Here is a 15794-nt window from a genome sequence, read left to right on the forward strand (position 1 = left end):
TTAATTTCTTTGAATACAATCAGAATAATTTCAGACTCCTGACACTGATGTGTATTGACTTACATGTTATTGTCCTGTGAGTTCATATGATGATTACCACTCATTAAATGAGAAATAAACTTCACTATGCATCAAGTGTTGTTGTCTGTAGTTGTCTGATGTGTCAGTGTCACTGCTGACGTCTACTTCAGTCCATAATACAGACATGATCAGTGTCTGAGCCTTATTCATATAGTCATAACTTCAAACAAGTCATAGCACACTGGTCAATATCAGATATATGCAGCAGAGGTTTTCATACATAGGAGATAAACTTTTTATAATATACTAAGAAGATGGAGGCCAAATATTTCCTCTTTAACTCACAGGTGTAATTTCCTCTGGGATTAGTTTGGCACGACCACCTGACTTTACTCAACCTTATTTTGTTCCTTTTGTTCACTTTCACAGTCTCAGCTTGATGTACTTACTGTTCAGTAGGGCTGTCACTTTCTCATCAAACATTCATTTGAATATGAGAAGAAATCAAATATTCTAACTTCCTTTAAACTGTTCACCGTGTTAACACAGCAGAGTTTAAAGCAGCTCAGCTCTTGGTCCAGCAGAGGGCGCTCTCACCCTTCACTGTCAGCTGGACCTATTGCTGCCCTGTTGATCGATCAGTCAACTATAGTAAGATCAGTGTCTCGGTTCAAATTAAGTTGTTGAAAAAGTGGCAGCTCTACAGTTTGAAGCATCTTTTATTCGTTCAGTTCTGTGTGAAAAGAAAACACAAAGGTCGAGTTTATGGGCTTCACACAAATCTCTCACAATATCCTACATTTAAAAAAAAAGTCCCACCCCCTTCAGACTCTTCAGGTTTGATCTCTGTCCCTGGTGCTATGTGGCAAATTTGGTACAAACTGGTACAACTTTCAGGAAGTAAAAATGTCAAAGTTATGCAGTTAAAACTTGACATTAATTCAAATATTGAAGAATGAGACTTTCTTTGGTGTTAAGTTCAGGGTATTGACATTAAAGTGATGGTTATGCTGCCACCATGTGGTCAGCTGATGGAGCCTCTGTGGCCTGAGTAGTGAGTGAGATTTAAAACCTGTTTGCCAAGTTTGGTTGTTAAAGAACAACAACAGAGGAGTTCCGGGTTCAGGTTTTGAGATCCACAGAAAAGAAAATCTTGGTTAAGTGGCTCAGTCAGTTGTTATCTGTCTATAAAGCTGCTGTTGTTAAAAATTATTGTTAGCAGTGTGGCTCTGCTGGTCCATCACTTTGGTCCAGACTGAAATATCTCAGAAACTATTGATGGCTTGTGTGAAATGTGGTTCAGGCGTTCATGGTCCCTCAGGATGAACTGTGATAACTTTGCTGATCCTCTGACTTTTCATCTTGTGCCATCATGAGGTCACATGTTCATTCCTCCAGTACTTTATCTTATAATCAGATACCTGCAGAACTAATGATGTTCTCATTGACCACAGCTGTCATTTAGTGCTAATTAGCAGATGTTAGCTAATATAATAAACTAAGACAGTGAACATGGTAAACATTATAGGCTACATGCTAAACATGTGCAGAAACCAGGTCTGCAGCAGGTTCACATTAACCACAGGTGCAGCTAATGACAGAGCAACAGCCCCTCCCATCTCACTGTGTTTGTGTTGTTTCTGTTTGAGATGGTGAGCGTGTTGGAATTTAGCTGAACGTACCGCTGTCCTGTATGTTCAGAACAGAGCAGCCGTCATGACTACAGACTCTGGTCTCTCTGGTTTTCCCACCTGCATATTTCTATAGGTCACACCTTTTCTGGGAAATGTGTCTGACTCTCCTCTGTACCTCCATCAGTCAGTCAGGCCGGTGGAGCTCAGAGGCAATAAAAAGGCAGAAACAATACAGCAGCTCAGAGGACCACACACAGATCTACTGTAAGTACTCTGATACAGTTTTGGGGGGGGGGTATTCTTCCAGATAAGCAGGCTAAAGGGCTCTGATCCCCAACCTGACTCAGAATAACATGACTGTAGCCACCAAAATGATCATGTCAGTGTTAATGAGCCAAACTGCTTCTTTTTAACGTTTGATTTATTACTGTTTGTTCTATTTGTGGGATAATAAAGATCAAACATTTGGAACTACAGTTCCCTTAATCTGGGGGCTTTGGGGGTAAAAGGGCAGTATAGCGTTGCCATGGGTTCAGTTCATTAGCTGTGGGCTGAAACTCAAATCCTGATTTTTTAAGTCTATACTTAAACTTTGTCAGACTGTCTCATTAAAAGCAGCTGAATCAGCAGTGATCAGCTCCTGTTTCCAGTGTAGCCATGGATGTGCAGACAACTGCCAGTGGATCAATGTAATACTGAAGAAAACTTAAAAACATCATAATTCTGAATCAAGCTCTGCAGTAATTTATTCTATGATATTCAAGCAGCAAAAACCATGTCTATGAATTTGGACACACCTATTGTTATCACTTCACACAGTGTGTTTAGTTCACGTCTCTCCTTCCTTCTGGTTCCATTAGTTATTAGTCCTTTAGGGACAATGTGAAACCTGTAGTGTCATTTATTTACGTTGCTCACAATATGACAAACAGTTTAGATTGACTCCGATTTTTTAAAATATGCTGTGATTTTATTGTCCTGTCTGCTTTATTTGTTAAATGTGTTGTTTATATTTCATATTTGAAAAATTGCATATGTATTTATATTTTTTATATCACCGCCGGCTCTCCTGGGCTTCAGCCTGCCAGCATATATTTTCTGCTGAGAGAGTGGTCAAAGCTGATGCAGTGAAGTAGAGTAACATTATTCATGCAGATGTGTAATAAACTGAACTTTGAACGGACTTCATAACTGGATTCTATTTGCATCATCTTGTCATTTTACAACCTGTTTTCAGGTTAGGCAACTGCACAGTGCTGCTTTGTAGACTTTAAAATGTGTCAGCATTACGTCATGTAGCCTTACGAGGAGGCACAAATGCACTGGTACGCTACTTGTTTGTCTTGTTAGTGCAGTAATAGTAGTATAGTAGAGGCAGAGTGCATTACTACAGAAGTGTCTACTCTTGTAGAGCCATTTATCTGTGTACATATGTATGCAACTGCACATTTGGTTTCTGTTTTTCTGATTTTTAAAATAGTAATGACCTTATAGTAGATATGTCACATGATATATTATATACTATCTTTGCAAAGTTTGTAAAGTTATGTGACTTTCTTACTACTATATGTGACTAATTGTATAGTTGTGTTTTTTCCCATTAAATCATTCATTTTAGTAGTCCGTTTAGTTTAGCTAGTCCAGCTGTTTGCTAGGTTCGAACCCCAAATCTTCTTGCTGGGGGAGGGGGGGGGGGGGGGGGGGGGGGGGGGGGGCACCACAAAGCGTAAGCTTATAAGGCCCAAATGCCAGCAGTGGCCTTGCTGCCAATGGTGATTTTATGAAGTTGTTTCTTAGCAAAACCAAGGACCTCCATTTCTAACTGCAGAAGGTCGTCTTATAAATTCACTGCAGCAGAGGAAATGTGTTGGTTGTTTTATGTGAAAGACAAATAAGGTTGGCGAGAACAAGAGTCAGAGAAGTGAACTCACATGATGTTGTCCTTTTTGGCCAGTTCAGACTGAGCAATGGACTCTGGATCCGGAGGAACACTGGAGGTGGCTGCGCTTGGCCGCCCTTTCTGCCTCGGGATGCTGTACGACTGCCGCAGAGACTCACTCGTGTCTGGTAAGGATTCACCTGTGAAAATACTGGTTGCATCACAACCAAAGTTTCAGTAATTGCTAGAAGCTGGTAAAAGCAGTTTCCTGCTGCAACAGTCGGATATTTAGCAAGAGATCAAAGCTGAAGGAATTCAAAAATCTTATACAAAAACTGAACCGTGTAGCATTTGTCATTTTTCCAACCCAGTTTAGACTAAACACTACCCACTTCCTTATGACGACAGCCTCGATGATAGATACCTCCAACTGCTGAGCACACACAACCACCAAGTCTGAAATAAAAGCAAAAAACAACCATCATAATACAGCAGGCCTAGCTACATCATCAAGTCCTTAACTACGAATACACCGCTAACGTAATAGATAACTTACCTGCTCATACTCAGGACATCTGGCAGGCTTTGAAAGACTAACTTAGATTTTGTTTGCTAGTATATTCCATGGCATGGCAAACAGATCACGGTTTGTCTGTTGTCATGAAGGGGTGAAATTGGTCTACAAGTAAGTGGTACTTGTCAAAGTAAAGTCCACACAAATGCCAGAACCTAAGGTTTCCCAGAAGAACAACACTGCCCAGAGCACCACACTGCCTCCGCAAGCCTGCCTCCTTCCTGTCCGCATGATGAAAAAGAAAACATGATTCATCTTCCATTGCTACATAGTCCTGTTTTGACACTCACATGAGCATTGTAGGTGCTTTGTGTGGTGCACAGAGGTGAGCATGTGTATTCCAACCAGTCTGCAGCTACACAGCCTCATACTCAGGAAGCCACAGCGTCCTGTGTGCTCTGAAAGGTTTCTCTCATAGCCAGCAGTGTGTGCTGCAGGGCTGTCAAACTGGACCACAGTCTGTGTTCCCAATGCACATCAGTGAGCCGGGGGCCACTGCATACCATGGACACATCACAGCACCTGCCATTTTGGAAATGCTCACAATTACACCATAGTCAAAGTCGCTCAGATCCTTACTTTTGTCCATTTGTCCTGCTTCCAACACATAAACTTCAAGAACTGATTGTTCAGTGTTCACCCCTTTGAGATTATCAATGTTATTCACTGCACCAATCAGTGTAATTAAAGGAGCTATTTGTCAGATTTGCTGTTGTTACATAGCTAACATTAGCATTAACAGGTGTTTACTTATCAGTCTAGAAGAAACATTATGAGTTCAGCATCAAACTTTATTCCTTTACTCACCAACAGCTGTCTCCAGAGGTGAAAAGCAACCTTCTTGTTTTGCTTCTATTTCTATCACTTCTTTTCTTTTACTGAAGTGAGCATGCTAACTAGGTAGTTCTGGTCCGATTAGTCCATCTTGTCACGTTTTTATTGTCATGTAATGTCCACTCTGCCCTGTTCAGAGTGCACATGATAAACTCTTGTCTTGTAAACGTGATGTGCTCTTGGCAACACTGGCTGATCAGTGAAAATCAGGGACCAATAAAACACTGATTGGTTGCAACTGGCTGAGGTGGGATCAAGTCATGAGTCTCAAGTGTTAAACTTCAAGTCTCAAGCAAGTCCCAATTTACTGTGGTGAGAATCAAGCAAGTCGAGTCATTGGTCAGGTCAAGCCAGTCATACAAAATTTCCATGATCTACTCCAGTTTCCACATTTAAACCAGTTAAAAGTCAGTGGTTTAAATGAAAAGTTGAGTTTAATTTTCAACATTAACTAAAACTGTTACATCCTGATACTATTTGACATTTTATGGCAATGTGGAGTCTGGATATGTGACTACAGGTCACCTACTGCCCCCATGATCCTGCTCTATACCCACTGCTACAATTATTATTATTACTATTATTACTACTATCATTGTCACTATACATCTCTATGTGGAACTTGTATTGTGCTTTGTTGCCTTTCCTCCTGCTCTCTCTCTCTCTCTCTCTCTATCTCTCTCTCTCTCTCTCTCTAATGTAGCTTAAACGTAATATCTTTCTAGCTAACATCTGACGAGCCAATAACTTAGCTAAAAAGACACATTCATGTGCCCTTCTTTGTGTGTTAGATGAAGTTGGATGTTGTGATAGCTGTGTCAGTGATTTTTGAGCTGCAGACTTTACATACCTCTGTTCTCTTACTACCCTCAACATCAATGTGATCCTTGAATACTGTTTTTGAATTGGGTCCCCCTGTGATACCTGCCCCATGTCTTGGTCTCATGTTTCAAAAGCAAATATTTAATGAACAAAAGTTAAGTCCTCTGTCTCAACTCTAGGTCAAGTCTCAAGTATTGAATACCAAGTTCAAGCAAGTCTCAAGTCCTCAAATGTGCAACTTAAGTCAAGTCATATGACTCAAGTTCCAGACCTTCCTATATACAATGTCTTAAAAGTAGAGACAGTGGAAGAAAACAAGACAATGAGGAACAAGAGAGGAACAAACAAGTAACATTTTATAAAGGCAGTTTTTGTCAGGACACCTGATTTTCTGTGTCAGCAACCTTGCCTAATAACTGCCATGGGCAAAGGGAGAAAACATTTATTTTTTTACTGTACTCCATCCATTAGTGTAAGGAAAACCTCCTATACCATAATCAATACATAAAACATAGACCTACTGGTAAACTGTGCAATGGGTTACCATTTAACCTGTGAATGTCAGCCTGGACAGCAAAATGTGTTTCCTGAAACAATGTAGTAAATATCCTCAACAATTTGAAAAACTAGTACATAGAAATGAGCAGAAGCATAAGACAGCATTGATATTTGATTGGTATTCAGTTAATTCAGTAACTGAATCAGTATCAGAAATATTGATCAGTCCCAACCAGAGCCCAGCAGTCTTTGATCCACAGGATATTTTCAAATTTGATGCAGTGGATGCAGAGACATTAAATAACACTAACTCAATTTTACTTGTATGAGTATCTTGATTGACATGAAAAAAAGAATACATAAATAAACTGTTATTTATGGCTGATTCTGGGAGCTGAATTTGATTTTTGCTTCTTGTTTTACAGGAATGACATTATGGGACCACAATGACCTCAGGAAAAATATACGAGAAAGACCACAGAACCATAATTATTTTGAGATAGATTCATCTGAATCAATTGAGGGCAAATCCTTAGCACTAAATGTAGAAGCATCACTAAAAGCAAGTTTCCTGAGTGGACTGGTTGAGGTTGGTGGATCTGCCAAATACCTGAATGATCATAAGACATCCAAAAATCAGGCCAGGGTAGCACTGACATACAAAACTACCACAAAGTTCAAGGAACTGTCCATGAATCATCTTGGAAGAGGCAATGTAAAGCATCCCTATGTTTTTGAAAAAGGAATAGCCACACATGTAGTCACAGGTATTCTTTATGGGGCACAGGCTTTCTTTGTGTTTGATCGTGAGGTATCAGAAAATGAAGATCATCAAGACATTCAGGGCAACTTGAAACTCATGATCCAGAAGATCCCACATCTTGCTGTAGACGGTGCAAGTTCCCTGAAACTAGAAGACAAGGACAGAGCAAATGTTGAAAAATTCTCCTGCAGATTCTATGGAGACTTTTCTCTCGAGAAAAATCCTGTGTCCTTTCAGGATGCAATAGAAGTATACAAAAACCTCCCAAAATTGCTGGGAGTTAATGGAGAAAATGCCGTCCCAATGAAGGTCTGGCTGTTGCCACTGACAGCTTTAGATTCTTCTGCTGCTCATCTCGTTCGTCAGATAAGTAAAAGATTAATTCATGAAGCACAGAGAGTCCTGGAGGACTTCTGTGAGCTGGACATTAGGTGCAACGATGCAATGAGAACAACAACTGCACAGCAGTTCCCAGAAATTAGGAAAAAGCTCAAAAGTTTTAAAGAAATGTGCTCCGAGTTCAAGCTTGAATTTCAACAAATATTAGCAAAAAAACTGCCATCAATCAGAGAAGGAGGTGAAGAGGAGGCTGTGCTTGCAGAGATCATGAAGAAGAGACATTCTTCTCCTTTTAACAACAAAAGCCTCAATGAGTGGATGGACTGTAGAGAGAGAGAACTCTACACCTTAATGTCTTTCACCGACATGATGAAAAACACAAAGATCATCCAATCTCAAAGTCATCTGTACAAAGAAACTGTCAGTGCAGAGCATGCTGTGTGTTTTGTGTTCACCTCACTGGGTAGTGATGAACCGTACCTCTCAGCTTTATCAAACTACTTAAAAGGAACAACCAAACCAGACGACCCTCAACATCCACATACTCATGATGTAGAGAAGGAACAGTGGTTTGCCTCAAAAGATGTAGCAGATGAAATAAGGAAAAAGGCAAAGCTCTTCAGTGACTTTGCAGAGGCCAACAAGAAGAACAAGAAAATAAAGTTTCTGACAGTGGGTTTGACAAACAAGACACAGAAAGGTTCAAGCATCTACCTTTATAAAGACGGCTTTTCTGTCAATGAGAACTTTGAACCTCCTTCAAAGCCTGAAACTGTGACAGGAAGTGACATAAACCACAACAGTGTGACACTGAAGATTTGTCCACCCAGATTTGGAGCAGAGACCGTCACCTCCTACTCTGTAGAGTACTGTGTCAGAGGAGAGGATGGATGGCAACAACAGACAGCGTCAAAGACTGAAGAAGTAACAGTGAGTGATCTGAGTCCAAACACAGAGTATGTGTTCAGATGCAGAGCAGTGACCTCAGTCGGTGTTGGACCAGCCAATGAAGTCAGTGGGTCCATTAAAATATTGCCTTGCAGTCCTCCTGGAAAACCTCAGGTTGAAACAAGCTTCAGTGAGATATCAGTTAGCTGGCAGAAACCTGCTGAGCTTGGACAAGATGTCCAGATTCTCAGCTACATCGTGGAATACGCCCAAACAGACAACAAGGTTAAAGAGGAAGATCTCCAATGGAAACAAATGGTGTCAACGGCTGAAGAGGTGATCATTACAGGGCTTCAGGCAGAGACAGAATATGCGGTCAGGGTCAGATGTGATTGTGGTGTAGCTGGTAAAATCAAAGAAAGCTTCACTGTTAATGTCTGCACAAAAAAATTCAAACCTCTCACAGAATCCCTCAAACGTAAAGGTGAAAGGATAAAAGGAAATTCTGAATCTCCCTCAGTTTACAAACTGCCTCTGACAGAAGAAGGAGTCAACATAGATGGATGTTCGAGGTTTAAGTTTGGCAAAGACAGCTCGAGGAGAAATCGCACCATAATTCTTCTTGGTGCGACAGGGTCAGGAAAGACCACTCTGATCAATGGAATGATCAACTACATTGTGGGTGTAGAGTGGAAGGACAATGACAGATTCACATTAACTGATGAGAGTCAGTTCAGATCTCAAGCTGAGAGCCAGACCTCTGAAGTCACCGTGTACAAGATCAACCATCAGGAGGGTTTTAAAATAAACTACTCACTGACCATTGTTGACACTCCAGGCTTTGGAGACACAAGAGGCATAGAACGAGACAGGATGATCGTAGAGCAGCTACGTAATCTCTTCTCCGCTGAACTTGGTGTCAGTGAGGTTGACGCTGTGTGTTTCGTAGCTCAGGCTTCTTTAGCACGACTCACACCAGCACAGAAATATGTGTTTGATTCAGTGCTCTCAATCTTCAGCAAAGATGTGGCAGAAAACATCAGGGTTCTGGTGACATTTGCAGACGGCCAACGTCCACCTGTTCTAGAGGCGATCAATGCTTCAGGGGTCCCATGTCCTAAAACAAAAGACAGACTACCAGTTCACTTCAAGTTCAATAATTCAGCACTGTTTGCTCACAACAAATCATCTGCAGATGGAGATGATGAAGATGAAAACTATGATCGGATGTTTTGGAACATGGGCTCAAAAAGCATGACAAGGTTTTTTGCTGCTTTGAATGAAGTAGACACCAAAAGCTTGACATTGACAAAGGAAGTCCTCAGAGTGAGACAGCAGCTGGAGAATTTAGTTGAGGATTTGCATAAGCAGGTTAAACTTGGTTTAGCCAAACTAGAGGAGATAAAAGAGACAGAGGAGCAACTTAATGAACTTGAGGCAGAGATCACCAGAAATGAGAACTTTGAGTTTGAAGTCACTGTCACAAAGGCTGTTCAAATTGATCTCTCTGGAACAGGAAAGTACATCACCAGCTGTCTGAAGTGTCATTTTACCTGTCACGAGGATTGTCCCTATGAAAATGAAGATATAAAATGCTGTCCTGCAATGGGATCAAACGGACACTGCACTGAGTGTCCAGGCAAATGTCATTGGCGTGTACATTTAAATCAGAAATACAAATGGGAGTATAAGGAAGTTAAAGAAAAAGGAACTGTCGAAGAGCTGGAAGAAAAGTACCTTAATGCCCTAGAGGCTAAGACAGTTGTGGAAGCACAGATTGAAAAACTTAAGGACGACTTCGATCTTGTGCAGGCTGAGGTGGTGACGCTGATGTTAAGATCTGCCCAGTGTCTAAACAGACTTAAAGAGACAGTTCTGAAGCCAAATCCTCTCTCCACTCCAGAGTATATTGATATGATCATTGAGGGAGAGAAATCTGAGACCAAACCAGGCTGGAAGCAAAGAGTTCAGTCCCTGTTGGACATGAGAGAAAAAGCTGAGATCATGGCTAAAGTAGAGAGAAAAGAGAAACTGTTTCATAGTCCACAGTAGGGCTGGGAAATTATGACCAAATCGAAATCACGATTAACGATGTTACCTTGATTACAGTTAATAAACGATTATTTTGGTTTTTTGGGGGTTTTTTTCGCCTCATAGTTCACTGACGAGGTTTGTACTGTAAATATGCTCAACTATTGAAGATGGGAGATTATTTCTAATGAAAAAAGTGCATTTGTCATCATTCTGATTTTTAAATAACTGAAGGAAACACACACAGATGAACATTATTGCTGTTGTCTGTCGTAATGGCCACAAGGTTCTCTTCCGTGAGGTCCCAAGCAGAAAGCATATTTCTCAGGCCCTGTGCAATCATCTCTGACATGTGATCTGCTGGAAAATGTGACGTCTCAAGCCATCTGTTACGCAGCTTCCATTCATTGTCTATGTAGTGTAAAGTAACCTTGAGTATGGCTCCATCGTCCTACTTGACCAGAGATCAGATGTGGCTGTAAAGTGTAGAACAGATTTCAGTTCAGCAGCAACTTTTTCACGACATGTTGTGCACATGTTGGGCACTGCGGTTGGGGAAAAATATTTTCATGATGGCACAGTGTATATTCTATTGAGGGTTTAACAAGGTGTTTAAATCCACTGTGTTCCACTGTAGCGATGGGAGCCATATCCTTAGTAATGTAGTAGGAAATTTCTTTCCATCTCCTTGATTCTTTTTCATCTTGTGTAGCATTTGTAAATGCTGCATCATGGAGGGACTTGTTGCTGGGAGCTGGTCAGTCTCTCTCTTTTTTTTGAGCCGTTCACATTCTATAACATGAGTCAGGTGTTGAAACAGATTTGTTGTGTTGCCTTTGGTTGGCGAAACTGTTTGTCCGCAATGTTTACATATTACTGTTACTATTACATATTACTCCACTGCACCTGTTTTGTTCGATGTGCCGTTCACGAAAATCAAAGTGTTCCCAAACAACGCGCACAGCATTTTTCTTTGATACTAATTTCTAAGTCACTTTGGTGTTCGAGCAAAAATTTTGATTTGCGTTCTCCTCCATGTTGCTTCTACGTTGCAGACTGGACGGGGCGGAGCAACACATGTGGTAGTGTGCTTTTAAGGGAACAGTACATGAACACACACTGGAACATATTAACAGAATCTAAAGAAAGAGTTAACAGAATTTAAAAAAACAAATAAAAAAAATAAAAAAATAATAACCGACATGGGCAAGATTTATGGTTCTTAATGTTGGTTTTGATTATTTTTCGATTAATTGCCCAGCCCTAGTCCACAGTGGTCACTACTCTTCAGTCTTCACTCTCTGTCAGAACTGAGGTTAAATCAAGACCAATGTCAACAAAGACCATAATAAGACCTCAACATCTTCCACCAGGACAAACAGGAGATCCATTCTGACACTGATAATAAAGACAGAACAAACAAGACAGAGAGTGATGAACTGAGACATCTCAACACTGAGAGACTGAGACTTCAATGACTACGACCAAGAAAAGCTCAGGATAAATGTGAAACTGTTATTGAGTTACTTGTATGTGATCTTTACCAAACAGGAAAACACAGATTTACTGAGTGTGAACAAATACATGATATAACACATCTGATAAAGAAACTGGATGATAATAATAACTTTTTCTTATTTTGTGTTTTCTGCTTAAAGGTTAAAATATATTATAATTACATCAGTTTATATGATTCACATTTTCACTCTGGTTTATCAGCTTCTTTTTGTTTTAACATCTTGACTTACATGTTATTGTCCTGTGAGTTCACATGATGATCACCACTCATTAAATGATAAGAAATAAACTTCACTATGCATCAAGTGTTGTTGTCTGTAGTTGTCTGATGTGTCAGTGTCACTGCTGACGTCTACTTCAGTCCATAATACAGACATGATCAGTGTCTGAGCCTTATTCATATAGTCATAACTTCAAACAAGTCATAGCACACTGGTCAATATCAGATATATGCAGCAGAGGTTTTCATACATAGGAGATAAACTTTTTTATAATATGCTAAGAAGGTGGAGGCCAAATATTTCCTCTTTAACTCACAGGTGTAATTTCCTCTGGGATTAGTTTGGCACGTCCACCTGACTTTACTCAACCTTATTTTGTTCCTTTTGTTCACTTTCACAGTCTCAGCTTGATGTACTTACTGTTCAGTAGGGCTGTCACTTTCTCATCAAACATTCATTTGAACATGAGAAGAAATCAAATATTCTAACTTCCTTTAAACTGTTCACCGAGTTAACGCAGCAGAGTTTAAAGTAGTTCAGCTTTTGATCCAGCAGAGGGTGCTCTCACCCTTCACTGTCAGCTGGACCCAGCCAGGCCTGTGGGATAGAAGGTCAGCAATAACTAAAGCAACTGTAGAACAACCACAACAGTTGTCTAAGCCTTATTTTACAGTCTCATTAAAACATAATTCAGAGTATTAATATATATAACGTGTGATATTATTCAGGACCTAAAGCGGTGGAGGTGAGCTGCAGTGATGTCCCCCAGTAACAGAACAACACAACTGTTGTGTTAAAGTCATGTACAACTGGAGCAATGTGACTGTAATGGTCCACTCACTGGACATGTATCTGCATCACATTAGAGTTTCTAATAGCAACAGTAACCGCACCTTTCTTTAGGCTAAACCTGTTCTGCTTACACAGTGTCTGTACGAGGAATAAACACACACATTTACCTGTGTCTTTGTCGTTGACAGTCACTTACACTGACATGTATGTCGGTCTCTGGCTGACGGCTCAGAAACAGGAAGGTACCTGAGTGTCCTGTGACCCTGGAGCGGTTGATCCGGGGTTAGAGCTGCTGCGTTCCCGCCCTCGACGTCTGAGTTTTCCTCTGATTGTTCTTGTCTGTTGTTCCTCTTTCTCGATGCGTGGCCTCTAAAAAACTACTCGTCCAGAGAAGTTTGTTTGGACAGTCTTTTATTTTTGAACATAAATTTCCAGGCCTAACGCTAGCTAGCTAACTATCCCGGGCCTGTTGCTAACCGCCAACTGAAGAGACCAAAGGCCGCCCTGCTCACCTGAACTTTACTTACAGCTGAGGTGAAGTCTCTGTCCACTGCTGTCTTCTCCAGCTGATTTCAGTTCAGTTGATTTTCATGAAATAATAATAAATCAGATTAAGATTTTTATTGAATTCGGAGCTAACTCACACATGTTTAATGACACAGGCATGTCCCATGATTCCTGTTGATCTATCAGTAAACTACAGCAGGATCAGCAAATCAACTCAAATCAGGTTTTGAACAGGTTGCAGCGCTACTGTCCAACAGCCAGGACTGGAGCATTTTCAGGCATTTTTCATTTTAAAAGCAAACTTAAGACTTTCCTTTTTAATTTGTCTTTGAACTAGATCTTCGTCTATTTTAGGGAATTTATTTATTCATTTATTTATTTATAATTTTTATCTTTAATTACTTTCATTATTCATTTCATTTTATTGGAATGTACTTGATCAAATTTTCTGTCTGTGTTTTATTTATTTTATTTATCTTAAGCTGAATTTATCATTTTAACCTTACCTCTGGTGTTTCCTCATTAGGATGTCTTGATGGCGTTTCCTCCATTTGTCCACTTCCAGTCTTTATTAACCCATTGTGTAGGGCTGGGGGGGGGCTGGGTTATGAAAGTTTGAGTTTATGAAATAATAAGACATTATTTGCAGGGACCTGGAAGCAGGAACACAAGCATATACAGGTAGCTAGAGGCGGAGAAATGGATTAAATGGGGAGAGAAGTGCTGAGAAAAAAGTTGCTGAGAGTCCGCAGAGACTCAAAGTCAAAGTTTAAAGGTCTCAGTTTTTTTTCATGTTTCTATCCGCTTGAGACTGAGGAATAAAAGTTTTGGAGGTTGTTTTCAAACAGTGCTGAGGTTTTAGAGGGAGGCTCAGGTTTTAATGGGATAATCGATTAGTTCACTGACAGAAACTGAACTGGAAACAAGTTTGATAACTGATGAATCTCTAAGTCTGTTTTTAAAGGAAAGATGGCAAAAGCTTCACTTGTGTACAGCTTCTCAAATATTTGCTCATTTCCCCAACAATGACCTCAACATCTTCATATTTTTGACAAAACAAGAAATTAAAATATATTAACTTTTTTCACTATTTTCAGACTTTTTCTACACCAAACAATCAGTCGATTGTTAAAGACAATGAAGGTCAGACGTATTGATGATGAAATACTTGTTGGCTGCAGCTTTACAGTTCACCCACAGTAGAACGACACTAACTCACCAGAGGTTTCCTGTCTGTTAATGACCTGACAATGAAAAACAGGTTAATACAACACAACTGTACAACAAACACAAAATAATTACGGTTTCACACAGAGGTTCCTCTTCAATACTGAGTCACAAGGTGGAGGAGGGAGGACCTCAGTCACACAGATACATGATGTAAACATGGGGTTTAGGGGCCCCTGGGCAGCTGGTAATACAGCCTTGGTTTTGAGTATTTATTCTATCACTGGTAATGAGGTTGTTGTTAGAATCCAGAGCAGATTCTGGGGGGAGTGGAGTCTGTTCCCCTCCCACCTGATCCTGATCCTGATCCTGATCCTGATCCTGATCCTGAACCTGAACCTGATCCTGAATCTGAACTCTAATCATTTGTGCTGACTCTTGAGCCTAATGTTAACCCCTCACACACACACACACACACACACACACACACAGAATAACCACTGCAGTATTAATCCTCCTGCACTGCAGATGACGATCAGCGAACAAATCCTCGTCCCTCAGCTGCTAATTTGACGCCCATTGTTTCAGTCCATCTCTGCTGCGTGACGTGGATTAGAGGCATTCAGGTGACAATGGGATAAACAGACGCTGCTCACCGCTGATCTGCAGGCCGGACCACAGAGAGAGAGAGAGAGGGACTCTGGAGGGTTTGTGCCGTCAGCAGAGACAAAAGCTCCGCTGTTGAGGCTGCAACACACTGATTCACAGCTCAGCTGACAGAGGGAGCGCTTGTTTAACAACACACACTCCGTCCCAACGAGGTCCTCTGTAACTGAAGTCCAGGACAGAGGAGAGCCAGCACACAATACAAACACACACACACACACACACATATACAATGTGAAACAGTTAATGTCAAGACACACTGTGGTACCATTGTGTTTCAGATGAGACGATGCACTTTCTCCAGTGTGTGTGTGTGTGTGTGTGTGTGTGTGTGTGTGTGTGTGTTCAGATGTTCACTGTTCTTTCAGTCCAGGCTTGATTACCAAGCAGACAGCAGCCCAGGGACCCCAGACCCTCAGGGCCCCCTCATAGCCTCTGGTTTACCCCTTATCATTAAGGTCTAACTAATCTGATTAACTGCAGATTTGTTAGAAATTATCACCACAGAAGAACAACATACACTATGACAGGTCCTCTGTCCTCCATTTCTATTATTCTATCAGAGGAGAACTGCATATTTTTTTTCTTTTTCAATAACTAATTTGTTTATAAATTGTACAAAAACTGTGAATAGACCCAT

At 40.6% G+C, this 15794-nt stretch overlaps 1 protein-coding gene across 2 annotated transcripts; it reads left to right on the plus strand.

Moving 5' to 3' along the window:
* The first annotated feature begins 1664 nt into the window (after positions 1-1664).
* Positions 1665-12106, plus strand: LOC139629216 (uncharacterized). 2 transcript variants are annotated; one of them, XM_071491711.1, is made up of 3 exons: positions 1665-1919; positions 3610-3722; positions 6688-12106. In XM_071491711.1, the coding sequence occupies exons 2-3, from the start codon at positions 3623-3625 to the stop codon at positions 10302-10304; spliced, it is 3717 nt and encodes a 1238-aa protein (XP_071347812.1). In that variant the 5' UTR covers positions 1665-1919; positions 3610-3622; the 3' UTR covers positions 10305-12106. The 2 variants fall into 2 exon arrangements, with proteins under 2 accessions (XP_071347812.1, XP_071347813.1); XM_071491712.1 differs by having other exon boundaries at positions 3615-3722.
* Positions 12107-15794: the final 3688 nt, after the last annotated feature.

This window comes from Trachinotus anak, unplaced genomic scaffold (genome assembly GCF_046630095.1).
Source record: "Trachinotus anak isolate AG129_WGS33_773 ecotype Australia unplaced genomic scaffold, CSIRO_AGI_Tana_v1 ptg000012l, whole genome shotgun sequence".
In the NCBI taxonomy this organism is placed as follows: domain Eukaryota; kingdom Metazoa; phylum Chordata; class Actinopteri; order Carangiformes; family Carangidae; genus Trachinotus; species Trachinotus anak.

Coding starts and splice junctions, on each gene's coding strand:
- LOC139629216 (XM_071491711.1), top strand. CDS start 3,623: ATGGACTCTGGATCCGGAGGAACACTGGAGGTGGCTGCGCTTGGCCGC. Junction 3,723..6,687: donor CAGAGACTCACTCGTGTCTG/GTAAGGATTCAC, acceptor CTTGTTTTACAG/GAATGACATTATGGGACCAC.